This window comes from Hippichthys cyanospilos, chromosome 17 (assembly GCF_059441005.1).
Source record: "Hippichthys cyanospilos isolate Australia breed blue-spotted pipefish chromosome 17, RoL_Hcya_1.0, whole genome shotgun sequence".
In the NCBI taxonomy this organism is placed as follows: domain Eukaryota; kingdom Metazoa; phylum Chordata; class Actinopteri; order Syngnathiformes; family Syngnathidae; genus Hippichthys; species Hippichthys cyanospilos.
The window spans coordinates 3,681,212-3,703,989 of NC_142385.1; the positions used below are offsets into that span (position 1 = coordinate 3,681,212).

Below are 22,778 nucleotides of genomic sequence, written 5' to 3' on the forward strand. Positions count from 1 at the left end.
GTTTTCCCTGTGCGTGTGGGTTTTCTCGGGGTACTCAGGTTTCTTCCCGAATTTATTTTTTTTCTTATTCTTATAAACACTTTATAAACACTCTAAATTGTCCTTACCTGTGAATGGTTGTTTGTCTTTGTGTACCCCGCGATTGGTTGTCAACCAGCTCAGAATGTAACCCACCTGTTACCCGAAGACTACTGGGATCAGCTCCATTATGCCCATGACCCTCGTGAAGATAAGTGGTTAACCACAGGATTAAGGTTGGATGGATATTCCAAAGTGACTCAGTAACTAAAATCCACCAAGAGCAAGAAAAATCATAACTCAAACAATTTAAACTAATGTGAGGTCATTAAATATTTTTATTTAATAACGTTTTTATCTCATAATTCCTGCACTATAATAACATGCAGTAAGGTAATAAAAATTTACGTCAACAAATGGCAAATCAGAGCACTGAAAGCCATCTCGCATCATGAGTAATTCATTGCTGCCACCAAGTGGTTGGTGAAAAAACACGTCTAGTACAACGATCATTTTAAAAGGTTACAGCAAGGTGTCCAAACTTTTTGCAAAAGGGGCCAGATTTGGTGTGTTAAAAAATGTAGGGGGGCCAACCTTGGCGGGCGTTCTTTACATATAACAGCAATTAATTTAAATACATTTCAGCGAGCCGTTCTGTGTTTCACATTTGCTTTATTTTAATTTCAGCTATCTTAAGCATGTGTTTAAGCATGTGTTTTGGTCAAAATTGAATCGACATTAAATATTGAAATTGAATATTCACTTCAGTTTAACACTTTATGTCATGGTTTGTTGGATTTTGGGTTGTAGGTTAATTTTAGGGTTAACTCGTTTGTAACATTGAACAAAAGTAATTGTACCCTTGGGTGCCAATTACATTTGAAACAAAAAATCTCACCATGGCAGGTTAATATTTATAAAAATTGTGAATACAATAACAAAGAAACGAACAAGTAATAGTCATATCAACAAGTGCAGGGCTCATTTAAAATATGACGTAACTATAAATGTTGGTTATTAATCTGGAGTGAAAGGTTAAAAAAAAAAAAGTTTTCAGACTGATCGCAAATGAAAAATGAGTCGTCCGCATGAATGTGCTGGGTGAAACAGATCTGGAGTGCAGGACAAAGGCCAGCTGTGGCTCTGTGGCAGTAGTATGGATGCGCAAGATGTCTTGTAAGTGGCTCTTTAAGTTCATAACCGAGAATGTCTTCTCACACAAATACGTCGACACAAACAAGCTTAGCATTTTCTTACCAAATGCTCGAATCTCTCGGACTTGTCCTTATCTGTCGGTAAAAGTTGTAAAATATTGTTGCTGTGAGATTGAACTAGCTTCAAGATGTTTGTTCCTCGCTGCGTTCATTACCTGTGATCTTGTCATATAGGTCAGCATGTTTTGTTTGGTAATGTCGCTTCACATTGAAAACTTTAAAAACAGCCACTGTGTCTTTACAAATGAAGCAGACCCAGTTGTTCCGTATTTCAGTGAAGAAATAGTCCAATTTCCACTCATCCTTGAACCGTCGGCCCCCACAGTCAACTTTCGTCTTTTTGATTGATTGAAACTTACCTTAAGGGCTGTGTAAATTCAGTTTCAGGATTTTTGGGTGAAATATATATATATATATATATATATATATATATATATATATATATATATATATAATCTAACCAGAAAGTGTTCAGTGAATTTAAATTTAAAAAAAAAAAAAAAAAAAAATTGGCATTTTTGTTTAACGTGCAATTTTGTCAATAACTATTATGTCCGACATATGCTTGGTTTTGTCAAAACATGTCATGTGTCTTTCAATTTGTTTTGATAAACACAACATTTGACCAACACCTTTTATTTAATTTATTTGTATTTATTTATAGGGGAATCGATTAAGTGTTAAATGTAGTACAGTACTGCAATGTCCAATTAACAGGAAATTGTATGTATGGAAACCATGTGTCCTGTCTTTCCTATACCCACAATCAACTGAACATTAGGGGGGAAAAAAAAAAAATCCTAACAGATGTTCATTCTGTCATTTTCTTCGCCTTTTCGATCACTGCATCTGCTCAGCCAAAACAGAATCCTTCACTCCAGCACTCAGAACAGCAAAGAGGAAAGAGGGTAGGAAAGATCTGAGGTAAAGTGCCACCCTGGGAATGGGGTGTGCCAACAAAACCTCCTTTCGCTTCCTGTTCACCGTACGCATAATCTCATTGGCCAGGACTGCAGGACGGACCCCATGGGTCAGCTGGCTAGCAACATCTATGGAGCAAACACATTAATATCCACGTTCAATTTGGAAGTAATGCAAGTAAAACAATTTGCTGCACAACCATCAACTATGAAATCATTCCTGTTACAGTAGAAATGAAAAAAAAAAAAAAAAACACTTTGCATTTTGATTTTAGACCTACTTGAATGTCCAATACCAATCTCTCTGCCACTGATGTTGTGATGTACTGTAATATTGGGCTACTCTATATAAATTATGAGGTGGTCTCTTTGGGTAAAATGAAAGAAAATGATAAACGGCAACTCTCAGCCACCCAAAAAAAAAAAAAAAATTCTGCCCTTTGTAACAGATGGTCAGTCCTGCTTTGAGTTACAGTGGAACCTCTAAAGTCAGATAACCCCAATTGTAGCTTTCAGCAATTTTTGCTTTAAATAAATCAATACGCAAATGTTCCTAAACCCTTTAAATGAATATTGTTAAATTATAAAAATGCATCAAAAACTGTAACAAATACATATTGGAATTACATTAGTGCATGATCGTCAAAATATATCATGTACAGAACAAAAAATAATTTTAAAAAATTGTTTCTAAACCATTTAAATTAAACAATTGTACTAGTTGACGATATGAATGCAGTTCACTTATTTGCCTTGAGATGGTGCTGGTGTTTTAGTGACATTCAATTTTTACGCTTTAAGTTTACATTTCCAGTGATCCAGGAAGCATTTACAAGTCCACAGGAGCAATAATATTTATTTTGGGGATTATTTTGAGCATGTAAATTTACTTAAGTTTACTTTGGAGTCATGCAAAGAGCTTCCTGTGATGTCATTGTTAAAGCGCTAACAACGTGAACGTCACACGTAACAGGCCTAAGTGAAATGTTACATGTGTTTTTACGTGAATATATACAATGTTGTAGCTAATGTCAATTTTATGTCTGTTAGTTCTACTGCGTAAAGTGTTGGTGGGAAGTGTGGATTTAATGAGTAAAGATTAAAAGTGGTAGACCGTAGTAAACATCAATACAAAAAAAATATTGTCTTGTTTGTGGGCAAGCCGGCATATTAATAAATTATAAAAATGAATCACAAACTAACACATACAGCAGACATCACGGGGATCTAGTTTCATATGCCAACGATGTCGCCTTTTGTATCTTGAATTTTCTTTCATTACCAGAGACAATTTTTCAGCCAAGGCATTTCAAAAACTGAATTTTTCGTTCGTAAGTAAAGGTACCACTGCATTTTGGAAGCTCGACTTGACTATTGCCACTCAGTACCCAGGTTTGGTACTCACATGCAGCCAAGCTGTTTGGTTTCAAGGCAGGCTCCCGGGAAGATGGTGAAACAGTGTCATCAATGAAACAGTGACTGATGGTGCTCACGATGATTCCATACTCCTCCACCTCAGCCCGGAGGCAGTCAAAGAAGGCTTGTACAGCATGCTTAGAGGCGGCATCTTGATTAATGCAAAGAGAAATGACAATGATGATGATTATAATCAGTATAACATTTTTCTTGGTTGTGTTCCTTTGAGTATACATTAACTTAATTTGTCCAATCAGATTTTAGCCTCAAAGTGCGGTCATGCCTGTCTACTCTGTCAAGCCCTTATAGAATCATTAGGGTTGGTAAATATCACTTCAATTACAGTATTATATACAGTATTAGCAATGAGACAATTTGTTGAATTCATCAGATTTCGTTGTTTTCATTACAGTCACGGAGCGCTGGCCCTTGATGGTATCAGGCTCTTTTTGTCTTCTGATTAGGTAAGAGAAAAAACTAACAGCTAATAATATTCATAGCTTTGAGTAAGGTGAATCAATCCCTTAGATTAAATAGATAATTATGTTAATTCTGACTGCACAAGATGATATACAGTATGTGGCATCTGCCATTGTGTACCCCAAATCCACTGCCATACAAATTATGTGAAATGATTTGATTTGCGCATCAATGGCATTTAAAGCATTAGTTTTGTATTGGATATTTGCATCTCCTAGCCAGGTTTGGTTGAAGCAATGCAAGAAGAGATGTTGGATGTCATAGATGTGATTGATACTTGAGTCATCTACATTATGAAGACAGATTAATTGAATTATTTGGTAGTAAAAATGTTTATCAAAACAGAATACGTTCTGAACATTCTTCTTTTGTCTCGATAACTGCTTTGTACAGCTTGGTATTTTCTCAGTAATGTGAGATTATTCCAAACATTTGACTGGTGCTACGTTCATCGCATAATTAATACATGCGTGATGTGTTGCCTTCCTTTTTTTTAGCCTCTCTGCAAGATGCCTGATTAACTGCTTCAAGATGTGTATTACTATTTAATGATGTAGAATTAGTAAGATTGTGATACATCCAACAGGCATCTCATATCATTTCTAACTCACAGGAACTCCTGAATGGGACAGCAAGTCTGCCTTGGATGCTATTGACCAAAATAATTTGTCCTGATCTTCTTGGAATCATCGTGGGAAGAATTCCTGTAACAATTAATTACAATGAATTGAGAGAGCCAATTGAGAACAGCCTCTGTAGTGATAATGAGTTGACGATTTGGTATTAAAATTCTTGAGGAACATGTACCCCACCTTTGGCCAAGGTTGTTGGGCCAAAGTAGTTGACCTCCATGATGTTTCTGTCAAGTTCAGGGGAGATGCTCTGCACTGGAGCCTTGAGCTTAATGCTGCTGTTACAAATCAACACGTCCACACATCCGTAACAGTCCACCACTTCAGCAATCACGTCTTCCATGCTCTCCATATCACTAAAGTCCAGAATTACAAGTTTAGGGGTAAAGGTCTGTGAAGAAACACAATTTGGTTACTTGATATACTGTATCCAAGAAAAAATGATGATCTACTCACCTATTTGTTTTCATTTGTCCATTGAATATTGTCTGTTTTTATCTTGGTGTACTGTTTTTTCCCTGTATTGTTTTTTTCTTAATTTTATTTTGCCTGGTGGACTTTAAGCTTTTCTGTATGATCGCTGTCAAAAAGACATACATGTTTAACCATTCGTATCCTTAATAGTTAAAGCTTGTGAGTACAAGTCTAAAATGTGTGGTATATTTTTTTCTTGTGGGTACAACTCTAAATCTTGTGGGTAAAAAATGTTCCTTGTGACTACAAGTCAAAAGTCTGTCTCAATATTTTCCTTGTGACGAGGAGCAACGAGGAGCCACAATTTCCTTTGAAAAACATTTGGTTTTGATTCACACATAAAAGCTGAATTTGTACACTATTAAAGTCTTTCATGTGTTTGTGTATGTCTTTGTACATTTGAGGGGAGTAAATGTGTTCAATTAAGGTTTGTTCAACTGGTTGTGTATAATCTTAAAATCTGGGCATGGAACCGGTGGATTTCTATAATGCTTTTCAAGATCAAGACATCAATCAATTACATTTTTTTTTCTGTAGAGGATCATATGTTTTGTGCATCAACACGCAGGCCAAAATGTTGTACACTTGTTGGGCCTGGCAAAAAGTGATATGTCAAGAGTTGCCACAAAAAAAAAAGAAAAAAAAAAAAGGTGACTCTGCAACCCCACCTACCTAGAGTAAAAACTAAAACCATCTCGGTACATATGACCGAGAACTACGAAGATTTTTAGGCATATACAGCTTAAGACATCCAAAAAAAGTCTATTGCAGCCATGTACTAAGATGTACAGAACAAGTACCGGTAATTATAAAATTTTAATGTACAATTTTGGCCCATTTTTGGATATTTGCAAGGCTTGTGCTTTTGCCTCCTTGTCCTAGACGGTTATTCCAATCCACTTCAAATTTGGTTTTAGGGCTTGGGGCAAAAATCTTGATGATCCAAAAAAATAAATATGACGGGGGCGGAGCATTGTATTATGAGTTGCTTCGCAACGAGTAACAAAATGCCTAATAAAAGCTTCAAATGCTTCAAAAAAATATATGACAGATACAATCATTTTCCGCATTACTTATAGCATCACATACTGTTAGACAAAAATGTCTTTTTAACAATTTTATGTACTGTGCTAAGCCTTTTAAATCCTGTGTTGAGCCAACATTTGTTTTCTCACATTGGGCTCACTAGATCTAGCATATTGTTCAGAAGGATAGTAGGACGATAATGATTTCAAAACAAGAAGTCGCGTTTTTTCATAAAACGCCACTGCTGTGGTAAAAATATCTAGTACAATACCCCCCCCCCCAAAAAAAAAAAAAACCCTGAACTTTTTCATTTTCAAAAACATATAGTTCTAATGTACAGTTATCCGAACATTGTAGTAACCCAATGTGCCTGGGGCTGTGAGGGCCCTTTATAGCTGCTTGGAGCTCTAGTTTTGAGATTTGAAAGACTACAAAGTGGCTGGATATCTGACCCAACAGGCCATGCCCAGCTAGCGGCGCATTACGAAGTTTGGAAATCCTTTGTTTAAGTGCAAAGATGGTGAAGAACCATTAAAGGAAGACATGCTTATGTCACTCAATCAAAAGTTGTCACGTTAAACCTATCACTGCAGGATATGTGGCTGTTACTCTAAGAAACTGGGCGTATTCCTCCAGGGTCAAATGCAGAGATTTTTAATTGATCAGAAAAGAAAACGAGAACATTGATTTACTTGTCATAAAACATGGAACATACAAAAAGATTGACAAAAAACTACAGTAGATGAATTAATTATAGATATTTTAAAATATGGAGATACATTTCAATCACCTGTTATGTGGACTTCTACCTCAGTCTTTTGGACCTTATGTCTTGCTATTCTAATATTTTCTTTTCTGGCACACTCAATTTGTTTTATTTCTTGTGCTATTTTGTATTTCAGCATTTTGTCACCACTGTGAAAAGTCTTTGTCAATAATATCTATTGTGGCCTGTGTAATCCCATATAAAAAGAAAGCACTGTACTGTATATAGAGGACAACTTGCTATCACACGGGATGTCCTGCCATTGTGTTATTCAGAGTAGGAAGTAGTGATTGGGGAAATGGGGACAGCCGAGAAGATAATGATGAAAACAAGGACATAAGCTCATGTTAATATTGTGCTAATTTTACCTCTGTCTAAAGCCTTGATTTGATATCCTTACAGCTGAAAGTCATTGTATTTCCCAAACGTTCAACAATAGATGCCATTCATTGGATCAGTTCAGAGGTTGGTCAACAACTCACCTCACTGGGGTCAGCGTCATTTGTCAAAGAGTCATAGAGAGACTCTAGTTTATCCCAGTTAGCGCCACACAGGATGAGCCTCGCTCCACCCTTATGGAACAGATGAGCACATTCTGAAAAAAAACAGGTAGTAGTTTTTAAGGAGGTTATTTGAAGAGATTGGTTTAGCTATTTCCATCAGTTAAGTTAAGTTAACATTTAGTTAGGGTTAGTAATTAATTAGTAGTTAATCTAAATGTCACATGATCAGTCAAAGCAAACAGGTGAGTTATGGTCATTACTTGAGCCCTGAGCACACTTTGTGGCACTCAATAGACAAGTTGCAAATTGTGTTTTTTAAGGTATTATTTCTTCATGAAAAATATTAGATATCACACTGAATACAGACAAAAGGAAGAATGTTTTACTACTGAAAGAGGCAAAAGAAGAAACGTGTATCCATTTTATAGTCAGTGGTTAATGATGGTAACAGTCAAGCAGCCGAAGCAAAAAGGCACTCACAGGATTTATTGCTCTTAGTGTGAGATTTCTATGTACATACAGTATGAGACTATTTGAAGCATTAACTTTAAGATGGCGCAAAAGACACTTTATTTTCTGTGTAAAATACACAGTGTATTGTAAATAGAACATAGGGAAAATATGCACTAAAATACAATTCCAAACTGTGCATTTGTCTGAAAGTGTTATTCCATAAGCCTTAAACATGAATAAACTTTAAAGTAAACCTTGAAAATGTCAGTCTAAAAGCAGCTAATTTACCATTTCCCACACCAGACACCGCGTCAGTGATCACCACCACTTTGTTTCGCACTAAAGACTTGGCCATGTATTGCATGACCTCATTGTAGATGTAGTAGACCCCTGCTGCCATGACGATCAGCAAGGGCAAGACCATCACTGAAGGGAGGACCATATTCTGTAGAAAAGAGGAAAGGCACCACTGTGAGAACAAAACATTAGCAACTTGAGAGCACTCCTAATGCCGTGTAGGTTTCTGAATGAGATCCCACTACCTGTGTTTTTAAACCTTTTTTGAGCCAAGGCACATTTTTTTCTCATACCTTAACCCTAATCTCAAGACACACCACCAGACAAAAATGTCACGTCGTGGCATGGCGGCGTGAGGACGCAGAGGGAATGGGGACTCAAAAACGCAGGAGGACGGAGAGGCTGAGCTCAAACAAAAATGCTCTTAATAATAAAACAAGGCAGGAAAAGCAGTAGACAAAAACATGACAAAGTAGCAGAATAAATGAGGAACGGAATATAACTCACGAGACTTAATTTGGATGACGGGGAAGAATGGAGAGCGAGTAGAAGGGAAAAAACACAGGGGACACGAATTGACGAGACCAATGGGGCGAGAAGTACATTAATCCGACGAAGGCAACAGAGGGACGGTGGTTTAAATACATGAAAACTAATTACAGAAAACACACTACAGCTGGACGGGGACAAGAGGCAAGGGAACCGGATTGGCTAACACGTGAGGAGCGGGGGGCACACGGACAACAGGTGGACGAGATAAAACTAACAAGACTGAGAAAAAGGCAGACGCAGGGAAACCAACACGAATGAGTCAAACGAAATAACCAAAAACTACTTAAACTAAATCCAAAAACCCGAAGAACCCAGACAGAACGTGACAAAAAACAATTAAAATGTGAAACTCTGTTGCCTATATTAACAATATAATACAATCATTTTCAACATAATTTTATCAGCAGGAATCTAATAAACACTGTTTAATACGATGTTAAAATCAAGGATATCGTGAGCCCGTGGGTGTTCCACCCCGAGCTTGTCTCAAAGTACTGTGCTGCTATCTGTTGGCAGAAAGTGTTTATGGCATGATTACGCTGCAACACATACCCTCAACGACGTCACACACGTTACCAAAAATAATAAATAAATAAATAAATAAATAAATAAATAAATAAATAAATAAAGACAAGAAGAAAAATTGAATAATTTTATTTTGTTTTCATTTTTCTCAAATTTTCCTTAGGTTTGATTGGGTGCCTGAATGTTAGTTCGTCTCTATGTGCCCTACAAAAAGCTGGCAACCAGTTCAGCGTGTCCACTGCCTACTGCCCATAGACAGCTAAGATAGGCACCAGCCAGCTTGCGACCCTAGTGAGGCAAAGCAGCTCGAGACAATGGATGAATAAAGGTCAAGCGATTAAAAAAGGTGATCTGACTAATTTAAACAACATGGCTTTACATGTGTCACATATATAAATATATATACTGTATACGTGTAAACATATACAGTATATACAAAAGACACACATCTGTCTGTCCATCCATCCATCCATCCATCCATCCATCCATCCATCCATCCATCCATCCCTCTAGTTAACCTGAAAAAGGATTCTGTAGCTCTAGTCAAGCTGAAGGACTCCTATTAGGCCTTTTTGGCATGTGAGGCTTCAGAGACAGTAGGTGCTATCTGTGCAAATGGAATGCAGCTTGCGCGCTGCTGACTTCAACTAAGGATGTTGTGAGCTGGTGAGCAGAATACTTTGAAGACCTCCTCAAAAAGGCCCCTGGGAGGGGGGGTTAAATCCACCCGGAGTTCCTAGAGGCTCTGAATGTTATGGGGCTGTCCTTGAGGATACTCATTTGCAACATTGCATGGACATTGGGGACAGTGCCTCTGGATTGACCGACTGGGGTCATCGTCCCCTTTTTAAGAAGGCGGAACGGAGGGAGTGCTCCAAATATTTAGGGATCACATTCAGCCTCCTCAGTAAGGTCTATTCAGGGGTACTGCAGAGGAAGTTCCATCAGGAAATCAAATCGCAGATTCAGGAGTAGCAGTTTGGTTTTTGTGTCGTCCGTGCAAGAGTGGACAAACACAGCAGGATTTGAGGGTGCACAGAAGTTCACCCAACCAGCCTACATGTGTTTTGTGGACATGAAGAAGCCGTTTCACTGCGTCCACAAAACACATGCATCTTGTTAAATCTATTGCTGCTAATAGTGGAACAGTAAGCTATTAAATGTGAGGGTTCAATTACTTAATTGCTCCCCTTTTTTCATTGTTTGCATGTTATTCTCAATAAAAATATGAAAACCTTTAAATGTTTGGGTAGTTTTAGATAATGCAGACACCGTTTTTACATCTGTGATTTTAGAAACGATTAGGTCACATTTAGTGGTGACTTTATGCAGAAATGTGAGAAATTGCAAAAGGTTCAGATAACTTTTCATGTCACTGTATAGGTTTACAACTAGAAATTGTCTGTGATATGGTATATGATTTGTTAAACAACATTGTATCAATCTAATGTTTTCTTTCAAGGTTTGTGACCTGTAAATCTTATTTTTAAAATTAAGATACACTTGAGTTATTACAGTGTCTTTTTCATGTTATGCCCTTTTGGACGTTCAACCCCCAAATATCCGAACATTACATTTTTTCATGTCAGCCAAGATTTTTAATGTCAGCCATTTTCAAATAATGCCAGTAGACCAGTACTGTTACCATTTAAAGTGAGTTTAAGAAGAACATCTAAATATATTCTGGAGAAGCTCGTGCCCAAGAACGCCCTGCCCTGTGACACCTCCTAAATACTGTCATTGGACTGTCATTGGATAGCAATTTTCTAAAAGCTGGATTAATGCAGTTGTTTTAATTTACTTAATAAACATTGATTTTTTTTTCTTTTTTTTACACATATTAATAGAATATTCATGATGACCTCTGACCATCCATAGTTGGACTGACACATGGTTGGATCCCTGATGAGTTAGACAACTTGTCAAATATATTCATAAGCACCCCAGAGGGGGGGAAAACACATATGCACACAACACACACGCACACACCTGTAATCCTTGTTATTCTCGGTACAGTCACAACTCAGCGGAAGGAGCTAATCCCTCAGTAGGACTGGCTGCAGTTTTGTCCAGCTTTAGTTAGGTAACAGTGGCCCTTCTCTCGCCATGTCCACCATCCATCCGAGTCGTTTGTCTTTCTGACCCACTGGTGTCCAGTAGAGCCTGTTGCTTATAATAGCTACTGCTGTCAGTCATGAATACTCGCATATGTTGCACAGTTATCTAAACTATGTTCCCTTGCTGCCAGTTAGTTCCCCTCCCTAAAAAGAGAACGTGAATTGAACGGAGCTGATTTTAAGTGATCAAGTTATGTTATTTGGATGATAAGATGTTCATTCATTCATTCATGAATACTTACTCTGCTGTAATATTATGTAATATATCCATTCATCCATTATCTTAACTGCTTATCCTCACCAACAGATGTGGCTGCGTTGGAGCCTATCGCAGTTGTCTTTGGGCAGGAGGGCAGGCAACAAATATGACTACTTGCTAGCCAATTGAAGGACACGCAAAGATGGATACCCATGCATGTTAGTGAAGCCCACACAAGGACATGCAACTCACATCTGACCTTCCTGTGTGGTTTTTGCATGGTCTCCCTGAGCCTGCACGGGTTCTTTCCGAGCACTCAGGCTTTCTCCCACACTCCAAAAACATGCAAGGCAAGTGTACAGGACATACTAAAATGTCCTTAGGTGTTATTGGGTGCGTGAATGGTTGTTCGTCTCTGTGTACCCTGCAATTGGCTGGCAACCAGTTCAGGGTGTCCCCCGTCTACTGCCCAAAGGGATAGGCACCGGCGAGCCTGCGTCCCTTGTGAGGATAGGGAGCTCTAAAAAATAATATAATATAATATAATATAATATAATATAATATAATATAATATAATATAATATAATATAATATAATATAATTCTTTGGTGTGATTAGTTCGTCCCTGTGCTCCCTGCTATTTGCTGGCAATCAGTTCAGAGTGTCCCCCGCTGGGCTAGGCACCGACAGGCCAGCGACCCTGGCCGAGGATAAGGGGCTATAGAAAATGGATCTATAACATTATGTATAATGCATAATATAAACTATCATTCTTGATCACGCTGAAAAGACTGTACACTTGCGTCTCTGGATGGCGGCATGGAGCATATCTCGCGAGATTTCCTAGCATTCCAGGCTTTTGAGCCAAGTCGCTCCTCGTCAACCCCCTCCTCTCTGTTTGGGAAAGAAAATAAACCAAGTGCAGCTAGCCAAGCTAGTCATGGAGGCAGACCTTATACACCTATTTTACGACCAATGACTCTTTTTTGGGTGCTCTCTTTGCATGCCGAAGTTTTTTTTATCTTACGGAAAAAGGCAACTGGAGGCTTTGGGATTTTTTGTACGTTGTTTGCCCCCCCCTCCCTTTTTTTTCAAGCTAAGTGAATACGCCTTACGGGACGGAATTTCTTTAGCATTAGCGTATCTGCGAGCTAGCAGGCTGGCTAACAGTTAGCCTGTGTGGAACTTCGCATGGACCAACGCCTGCGACTGGGATAATGTCCTGCTGTCTGACATCCTAAATGCCTTTTATTGTTTTTATTTCACTTCTTTACGTGGGAGTTAGTTGTCGCTTGTGAGAAATTATCACGTCGAAGTTTGATGGTCATAAGGTTGGTTCTAAGTTTGTTTTTGTGGCTTACGCCATCACGGTATTGATTTTTGGAGAGACCCACTGGCGAGCTAACAGGATATTAGCCTCTTGCTCGCTTTGTGAACCATTGACTGAGAAGCATTCATCACTCATTGAGCGATGAGCAGGGTGGTGACTTGATGGAAGCTAATTATTTCTTGGGGGAACGAATTGGATAAAAGCAACCAGATAGAGAATTGTGTGAGAACAACTCATAGTTCAAGTGGAACCCGGTTTTGGTAATTGTTTTTGGAAAATGCATTGGAGCGCCGCGTCGTTTCTAAAGTTGGAGTAGGAGAGACAAGTAAACAGCAGGATTACAATTCCACTGCTGATTTAAGTCACCCAAGACAACATCGGACTGGACGTCTTGAACAAGGTGAAAGACGATGTCTACCGCTAAAGAAAATTCCTGTCGGAAATTCCAAGCGAACTTTTTCAACAAAAGCAAATGTCAAAATTGCTTCAAACCTCGAGAGTTGCATCTGTTGACGGATCAGGATTTAACACAGGTAAGAATTTTTTAACTTTTCGCACCAACTATTATTGTGTGAATGACTTTTTCTTTCAATTAAAATATATTTGTCGCTTCTCTGATCAACATTGGAAAATTATCAGTTACGTAAACCATAATTGAATAACTTAAATGTATCGTTTATCCTTCAGACTATTTCCACACCACATTTTATTAACAATGAGTCCATTTTTAATGGTGTTTATAATAGAAAGGCATGTAGCGAAGTCCTTATTTTTGAACTGCTACCTGGATCTATGGACCAATGTTGCCAAATTAACTAAGGATGGATGAGTTGCACAATCAGCAGTATATCTCTAATTCTCTGTCGATCTCTGTTTCTATTTCTTTTCCATTTGACTCATCAAGGTTTTAACTGGCTTATATTATATTGTAATTTGTGTTGTCAGCGTTGTTGTTCCCAGGGCTTGCAGTATTTATCACCGTCACTGCACATGATCAACTGCCAAAGTTAAATTTGATTCATGGATGATAAAGATTGTAGTTGGATTAGTACTGTGAGTGATTGGGGCGTGATTTGAGCTGGTCTTTTACTCTCTGGTCATTAGTTTAGTCTTTGGATGTGTCTTGTAATTGATCCCAGATGATGAAGCCATACAGGATGAGCTCTTGAAGAAGCTTTAAGAGCTAAAAAGTAATGTTAGCACCCTCTTTTATGTCCAAATGTAAAGCTTGTTCTACGTACAGGAGCAAACACAGTTTATTGCTGTTTAGCATTTTTACATGCCATGTGCTAAATACTTGTTAGAAAGAGGTGGGTTATTTTCATTAGGATTCTTTGAAGTGCATTTCAAAACGTTATCTCATTCTGAGAACGCCTTAAATGAGTCTGTTTTGTCATGGGCGGGGCGTACTCTCATCGCTAATGCTTTTGGTCCATTTTTAGACTTATAAACTGATTGGAAGAGATGATGGTTTGCAAATTTTGTCTTTGTTATGAAAGAATATGGTTCCTGTAAAGGTGTACTTGAGGCAAAGCATATTATTATTTTGTTATTATTTTTTTTTGCAATAATATATTGCAAAAAATGTGACTCACTGGCCTATAGGTTAATATCATATTCAAACCCATATTGCATTCCTGGAGTAGGAATTGAGCATACCCACTCATTCCTTGCTATTGGTGATTATAGATGTCAAAAATTAATTAATGACTCGTAATCATATACATGAAACAAAAACATGAAGTCATGACATCACGTCAAACACATTGGCGCTATTTTCTAACTGCTGAGCTGCAAAAGTACATTTTAAACGAAATATAAGACTGATTGTTTATAATAAAACAGGGTATTATAATCCTTGGGAATCTCTTCAGGATGATTTTTACCTGCGCTGAGCAGTAGCGCGACAAAGCTAAATGCTAATTCAAGTGCTCCACTTTGTCAGTGAAGCATGTCAACTGGCCACTTCAGCTTATAAATTGCAGTGCTTGTCTTCACAATCCTTGTAAAAATATGAATTTTTGCATATTGTTGCGTTCGTTGCTACACAAGGAAGCCCGCGGAAGGACGACTGAGCCGTTATCAAGTACTAACATGAGTAGCAGCTGACAGCATCTTGCGATGACACGCTTGTTAACCGTTTTTATCTATTATGTAAGTTAGTGTTGACCTTTGCATTGCTTACAAAAGTAAGATTTTTTTTTGCATATTGTAACATTCATTGTTAAGGCATGAGAGAAATGCAGATGAAAGACTGTTGGAAATACATTTCATGTAGGATGTAAATGTAGGTCTGTTCTGATGCAATGCCATTACCTAATTGTGTGGCATGAATTGGAGTTACTTTTTTGTGGTCCCTCTTATGCAACAATTTTTTGGACCAACTGGGGATGCTTGACTCAGGACTGTCTGCTACCAAAATAAAGTGCATGACAGTAATCAAGTGGTCTTGCACTAACGGCTTTTTGAGCTAAGATTGCAGCAATTAATATTTATTTTGAACTATCATACTGTAAAATGAAGTAAATTTGTGATCAGATGAGTTTGAGAAACTGGAAGATAAAGGCTCCTAAAAGTTTTATCAGAGTTGATTACACGAAAGGTACTGCTGGTTTGTGTGGCTTCAAAATGTAATGCCTGAGCACATGCAACATCTGGAGTCCAAAAGTTTTCTCTCATATTAACATTGCCTCTCGTTCTCCCATTTCCCTTAGCTTGCACATGCTTACCAATTTTGAATTATTCCCTGATTTTGTCTTCTTTTTTTTTCCCTCTGCTTTCTTTATGTACAGGCTAAACCGATTTATGGTGGATGGTTGTGCTTGGCTCCTGAGGGAACTGATTTTGACAATCCTATGCAGCGATCACGGGTAAGGGCATGCACTGACTGTATCAGATACTAATATATATATATATATATATATATATATATATATATATATATATATATATATATATGTATATATGTATGTGTGTGTGTGTGTGTGTGCCAGGTGTTGGCAATCCAAAATGTCGAAAGAGACTTATTGAACCAAAAAATCTGTGCGGAACTGCGAAGAAAAGTGCCTATATTAGCTATATTATCCTACTATCAAAATTACTAAAGTCAGCTACAATAAAAAGCCTTCATGAATAATCGATTATTTTCTTTGAAGTGCATTTGAGAGAATGACACACCACATAACTGCTATACGATGGTGCTTTAACATTTGACTTCCATTACAATATTAATGTATTGTTTTGTTGCATTGATGAAATCATATAAATACTGTATTTTTCAGACCCAAGCTCAGTGTGACTTATTGCAGATTTTGTATTTATTTATTTATTTATTTAAGTTAGCGTGAATCTGTCACAGTGTAAATCAATTGCTTTGCTCGAAAAGAATTTTAAAAATATAGTATTAAAATATTTTAAAAAATGGATAAATAGAATACGATCTTGTAATAAAGTTTGTGTAAATTTGTGGACAGTACATACGATCGTATAAATGTGTGATTGTTAGGCATGGCACGAGATACAAATCCCACGAGATGAGGTATCTCACAAGACGGAGTCCACGAGAAGAAAATATGATGCGATTTTTGCAAAATTTTCAAAATAAGAAAATGATTCCTAATATAAACTTTCCAATTTCAAAATTAGATATTTTTATTGAGCAGGCTGCAATAAACTCTCCAAAGTTTTTCCATATGCTGCTGCAATAACAAATGATGCAGCTGAACTCTCAGACTACTGTAGTTAAACATGAACCAAAATACAGTGGGCCCCCGTGTTATGAGATTAATCTGTTCCGCGGTTGGCCTTGTAAGGCGAATTCACCATAGGGCAATCCACACCTATGTTAAATAGCTAATGCATTTAGAACCCCTGGGAAAAACATCAAAATTGTACATACATAGTAAAAATTGGGACCAAAATAGTATAGTAAGTGCTATGTATATATAATATACATGAATACCATCAGAAAACATCATAAATCAAAAGTATAGAAAGGATTTATTTACCTTTGAGTAGCACTTGTTATGCCCATATTCCCTGGTAAGGGTAGCCTAGGCTAGGCTAGCTTTGTATTTCTTGATTATCTCCAGCATCATTTCCATATAAATCATCTTCTTACTTCTCTCTTTAACATCACTAGCAATTTTGGGACCCATGGCTAACCATTCAAGTTTGAATTAAGCAGCAAAATGCACTATAAATACGGTTTTGTAACCACTCATAATAGAAAAAAGCTTTACCGTTCCTCCATTTTGAAACGAGTGAGGCCAGCCAATAGCAGACCTGCACTGTAGTGATGCGTTGCATGGAGGCATTGACAGCAACTGAAAATAAGTGCATTTACCTAAAAACACCTGCAGATGGAGACAAAGCAACACAAATACAGCCAAGCCCCTAGGGTCATAAGTTTTTTTTGTCCCAAAGCCAGGAAAATAGCGTAAAGAGGGTACGAAAATAACTCAGTATTCCACATCGCAACATGAAGAAAACGTAAGCCAAGAATGCTGTAACACGGGGGTCCACTGTACAGTGGGCCCCAGCTAAGGATGCTGTTACACGGGGGTCCACTGTACAGTGGGCACCCGTGTTACGATATTAATCTGTTCCGCGGTTGGGGTCCTAAGTCGAATTCGCCGTATGACGGGCAATCCAAACCTATGTTAAATAGCTAATGCATTTAGAACTCCAGGCAAAAACATCAAAATCGTGCATACATACCGAAATTGGTACCATAATAGTATAGTACTTGCCACGTATTTATAATATACATGTATACAATGTGAAAACATCATAAATAAAAAATATAGAAAGGATTAATTTACCTTTGAGTGCCGCTTGTTATCCCAATATTCCCTGATAAGGGTTATCTTAACCCTTTCATCTTTGAATTAAGCCGTAAGATGCACTATAAATACGGTTCTGTAACCATTCACAATCGAACAAAGCTTTACCGTTTTGCCATTTTGAAACAAGTGAGGCTGACCAATAGCAGACCCCCATCTCCGTGAGGAGACGCCGACAAATAGCAGACCTAAAAACGCCTATAGATGGAGACAAAATAACACAAATACAGCCAAGCCCCCAAGGTCATGAGTTGTTTTGGCGCCAATCCGGGAAAATGTCCTAAAGGGCGGATGAAAAAACTCAGTATTCCAGGTCGCAACAGGATAATAATGCAAGTCAGGGACGTTGTAACACGGGGGTCCACTGTACTTCCTTTTCACACGCTGCTTCAAGAAATGTTGGATCTGAGTTCTTTCATCGTTGAACATGAAAAAAAAAAAATGTTTTAAGTGCCAAACATTAAACAAAAAAACAATGCAGGAGTGTCAAACATATGGCCTTGAAATGTGTTTAATCCGGCTTGCAAGATGATTTCTTAAATCATAAAAATGAGCTGGATTTTTTTAATAAATGAAAAACTTTGTTTTATGATTATTAGTAATGTTAATGTTTAATGCAGCTACAGATGGAAAAAAATGTGTGCATCATTTATGGGGAGGTAACGCAGTAGCAATGAACTGTCACTCAATCAATCAAATTTTATTTGTATAGCCCTAAATCACCAAAGTCTCAAAGGGCTTCACAGATAAACAGAGGTCATGTCGAGACTTCTTTCGAAAAAAGAAGTCATACCGAGACATCTTTTCGGTGTAAGGTAAACAACAGCATCCCCTCTCAAACCTCCCAGAAGGGGAAGGAAAAACTCAAAAACCGCAATTAGGGGAAAATCAGAAACCTCCAGAAGGGACCACAGGTGGGAGGAGCCCCTTTCCAGGCACACAGGTTAAAGTGGATGCTGCATGTACCAAATACAGACAAATAGATAAACATTTCAGACAAGTACAGGTAAAAAATATAGATTACATGTCTATATGAATTATGTGCAATGTGCTTATATGTTCACTAAAATAATCAAAGTTATGGTAAAAATATTCCTCATCCATCTTGTATAAATATGATGGTGCTAAACATGCAGGCATTTGGTCTCAAACTCCAGTCCTCGAGGGCCGCAATCCTGCATGTTTTTGATGCTTCTGTCATTAACTCACCTGAATCAAATTGTTAGCTTATCATCAAGCTCTGCAGGAGCTTGAAAATGATGCTAATCATTTGAATCAGGTGTGTTTAAGAGAGCAGTATGGAAAACATGTAGGTTTGCGGCCCTTGAGGACTGGCGTTTGAGACCAACAAAATTGAAAAAAAGTTTTAGATTGAAAAAAAAAAACCACACACACAACTTCCATAATCCAGTGCTCCTTATACGTGATCAAATGATGTTTGTTCAGTCTGCTCGCTTCTTTTACATACTTTCCACCTTCATTTTTTTAGGGGAAAAAACAGTTTTTTTTTGTAAAACAAATGTACCGTGTGTGTGTGTGTGTGTGTATATATATATATATATATATATATATATATATATATATATATATATATATATATATATATAAATTTGTTACATAAAATGCCTTGTAAATTTTTCGTTTTCAAAACATTTTCTTTTTGCTGAGAAAACAGCAACAAAATCAAGGATAAAATGTGCAAATTTAGATTTAAAAGAAGAGCCAGGCTTTTTTTCCAGCTATAGCTGAGCTCTTTCCTAATACTGAATCTTTTCACTCTTTCAGTGCCATGGACAAGGATTTTCGTCATGTAAAATACTTCGTTTGTGTGCCAGTGACAAGAATACAACTACATGTTTTTGTTCTTTTAACGAATGGATAGATGGGACTTGTGGCCAGCCCTCCACTTAATATTAAGCCAATCAAGCACTGTAATAGTGTAGTTATACTTATAGACCAATGGCAGTCCGTGTGTTTCACACTCACGCCTTCAGTGGTGTTCAAATAAATACCCTTCAGAAGCACGCGTACATATTACTGGGTTACACAGGCTATTTTCCGGAGGGAGCATTTAAACGTCAATAAACCCGCATCAGCAATTAAAACTTATCATTATACATGATGCTGCCAAAACATATAATAAGTAATAGTAATTAAAATTATTTTTCCACAAAGTTTTATGAAGTCCACCTAGAGCAGGCAGGCTATAACAAGATCGTACGCTATATTACACATCGGTTTAATATAAGATCATCATTTTATTTCTTGACCATTAATTGAAGATGAATGAAATAAAAATACAAAAACATATTAAAAATGAAAAAAAAAAAAATTAAATGCCTGCACTCACCAAAACAACTGGCCCCCACTTATTTCAATACAAAATCCATTCTTTCTTTCCTCGGTAGGACTTCAATTACTTGCCTGTAGAGTTTCTGTCCGTTTTCATTTTCAATAATAAATCCTTTTCTATTGACATGGAGGTCAATGCTGAAAGTCACGTCTGTGCAATCTACATTTTGCTCTTCTTCAGCTATTGTGGGTTATAAAAAGCATGTAGATTTGATGTATATGCTAAATGTCCACGGGTCGAGATTCGCTGTACCATAAAACATCTTTTCACACCCATTTTCTTCTTTAGTCCTAATGAGTTTAGTGTCACTCTAATGACTTATTTTCAAACAATGGTTACGAAAGAACAGAATAAGGTAAAATCTTAGTTCCTTTTTCTCTGTAAAGAATTGAATCCAATCTTTATACCACCTATGTCTACATAGTCATAACAAGCAATATTTTGTCGACCTTGAAAGATCCATCAAAATGCTCAAAATCGACTGGCACTCTAGGGGTTGCCTTTTCAGATAATGCTTGGCTAAATGCATACAGTTCCTCCTGTTAGATGTTGTGTGTGGTCTTAGATTAAAGCAGAAATTCTTGTCAATCATATAATTTTGAGATAGAAATGGTTTTGAATCGAAAATCGAACCATAAGATAGTCGAAGATTTCCTCCGCTAGTGTTGAAGAAAAACAGTGTTAGCCAACAAAAGCTGACAAACAAAGTATTTTATTGGATACGAAAAGCTGAAGTCATAATCACTAGCAACAAGTTCTAAGAGCATGGGCTTGTTTAGTTAAAATAAACTCCTGATCCAATTTGTATATTAATAAGAATGTAGCTCATATACTTATGTCAACATTTTGATAATCTTTTTTTTTTCTTCCAACAGAAATGGCAACGGAGGTTTTTTGTTTTGTACGAACATGGATGTCTACGCTTTGCCCTGGACGAATCGGTAACTACTAAAACACTCAACTATATAGAGCGCCAAAGAAACATGTTTGACATTTTGTTAATGGAACTGTGGAAAAGGTGGCATAGGTTGCTGCATACTGGCTTCAGGCTTAAGTGTAAGCACTGGGAGCTCACTTTTTTTTGTAAAATAAACACATTTTAAATGTCTAGACTTACCCCTGCAAATAGACCCTGCTAAACAGTTGTCAAGTGTTTAGGAGATTGACTGTGTTTAAAATGAAGACACAGCTTCTTAATAATCAGAATAAACAAATAGGGCTAAGGGCTAATTCTGTTATTCAGTCACATTTGCATGCAGTTGACTACAGTAGTGCATGTCCTGTAAGTTTCCACTGTTTCCAGCGATACCCAGGCTTGTGTGCAATTGTGTTTTCCTCTCATTGTAACAATAATTCCAAAACTAGCAGCGTCATTGTCCTCAAGTCTTTTCATCTATTCCACAAGGCAGGAAAACTGGGTCAGGAAAATGGCTGCTTAGTGTTCTGGACCCCTAAGATAGGAACTATCCAAATCTTCAGCACTCATGTTTAATGGTTTATTTGTTATCAGGGTCATCCGTGATACGCTATGACTCTATGGTCTCTATTCAGGGTAGCTGTGATTGCTTATACCACACCCATTCTCACATAGTGACAAAGTAAGATATATAAAACAAATTTCAATAAATAGACATTATTGACCAAACATGATGAATAATCATGATTAATAATTGTGTTTTCCATATTGACCAAAATAATCGTGTTTATTATTTTGGATATAATCGTGGACATAAAATTGCAGTAATAATATAAATCCTGATGTTTCCTTACCATTACATGGATTTAATATTAATTTTTTCAGGTGTTTAGGTTTATTTTCTAAAGTACATATTTCATATACTGCAGCATATGGGAAAAAATGGAAAAGGAATATTAACGATCATGAAATATCCATCCATTCAGCCATCCATTTTCTGGATTGGTCTATCCTCACTATCGTCCCTTTCACACCAAAAAAGCCTAGGAACTATTGGGCTGTTTGCGTGAACACATTCCCAATTCCAGCAAGTGCTTTGTGACTAGAAGCCAGCTAAAAGTACAGGATGAAAAGGTCCATCTGCTCTAAAGCAATCAGTGGCAGTGGCTCTGTGTTCTTTTCGGGAGCTTCCATCGTGGAGAGGACGCTCGGCGAGATGGGCATGCCAGCTGGAGCGATTTCTGTGTGTTCCGCTTTGAGATGCAGAGCTTTGATAGTGCATGCCGCGGACTCAGCTACAGCTGTCTGCTGTCATCAGTCTGCCTCAGTGTATTCCTGCTGCGTGATTCGGGTTTTTCGTGATCCAACGGCAGTTTGCTTCAACATCGAGAAGTAGAAGGGGGGAAAAGTCGTTTTGGCGACGTGTTTGCCGAAGCCTGCTTTCGGCTAGTGTTTCAGCGTCACTTGGCATGTTCTTTATGACAAAAAGCTACACAAAAGAATATACACGGACTGAGCACTAAATGTTGCGGATTTCTGATCCAGGTCGCCGGGACGTAAATCTCTTTCAGTTGATGCTCTATCCATGTGTTTTTGTTTTGTTTTTTTAAAGCTCCGTGCATCACAATCGCCCTAGCTCATGATGGACATTCAAGTCAGCGACTTGTCTTTTCTTGTAGTTGAAGCAAATTGGAGATGGATGTTGTCTTCTCCATCAATACGCAGTAGAGTCTTTTCCAGCGC

General features: G+C 37.6%; 2 protein-coding genes and 1 long non-coding RNA gene across 5 annotated transcripts in view; 2 read left to right on the forward strand and 1 right to left on the reverse strand.

Moving 5' to 3' along the window:
• Window positions 1-1,140: 1,140 nt before the first annotated feature.
• Window positions 1,141-5,552, forward strand: LOC148409258 (uncharacterized). Its single transcript, XR_015868290.1, has 4 exons — window positions 1,141-1,194; window positions 3,826-3,887; window positions 3,981-4,032; window positions 4,662-5,552. It is a non-coding gene; the product is annotated as an uncharacterized LOC148409258 (long non-coding RNA).
• dhrs7cb (dehydrogenase/reductase (SDR family) member 7Cb) lies at window positions 1,902-11,950 on the reverse strand. The gene is made up of 7 exons (XM_088438155.1): window positions 11,852-11,950; window positions 8,191-8,347; window positions 7,429-7,541; window positions 4,861-5,071; window positions 4,660-4,752; window positions 3,558-3,719; window positions 1,902-2,281 (listed from the first exon to the last, which is right to left on the reverse strand). Exons 1-7 carry the CDS (start codon window positions 11,870-11,872, stop codon window positions 2,073-2,075), a joined length of 966 nt encoding a protein of 321 aa, XP_088294281.1. The 5' UTR covers window positions 11,873-11,950; the 3' UTR covers window positions 1,902-2,072.
• Window positions 11,951-12,491: 541 nt separating this feature from the next.
• The window catches only part of mpripb (myosin phosphatase Rho interacting protein b), a 54,543-nt gene continuing 44,256 nt past the window's right edge, over window positions 12,492-22,778 (forward strand). Inside the window, exons 1-3 of one of the 3 annotated variants that reach the window (XM_088439493.1) lie at window positions 12,492-13,455; window positions 15,715-15,792; window positions 20,995-21,060. In XM_088439493.1, coding sequence (XP_088295619.1) covers window positions 13,333-13,455; window positions 15,715-15,792; window positions 20,995-21,060 — 267 coding nt within the window. In that variant the 5' untranslated portion in view covers window positions 12,492-13,332. The remainder of the gene's footprint in view (window positions 13,456-15,714; window positions 15,793-20,994; window positions 21,061-22,778) is intronic. The other 2 variants (XM_088439494.1, XM_088439495.1) reach the window with 2 other exon arrangements.

Coding starts and splice junctions, on each gene's coding strand:
- dhrs7cb (XM_088438155.1), bottom strand. CDS start 11,872: ATGCAAAAACCACACAGGAAG. Junction 7,542..8,190: donor GGTGTCTGGTGTGGGAAATG/GTAAATTAGCTG, acceptor GTTTTTTTTCAG/AATGTGCTCATCTGTTCCAT. Junction 4,753..4,860: donor CCCAACAACCTTGGCCAAAG/GTGGGGTACATG, acceptor TAATTGTTACAG/GAATTCTTCCCACGATGATT.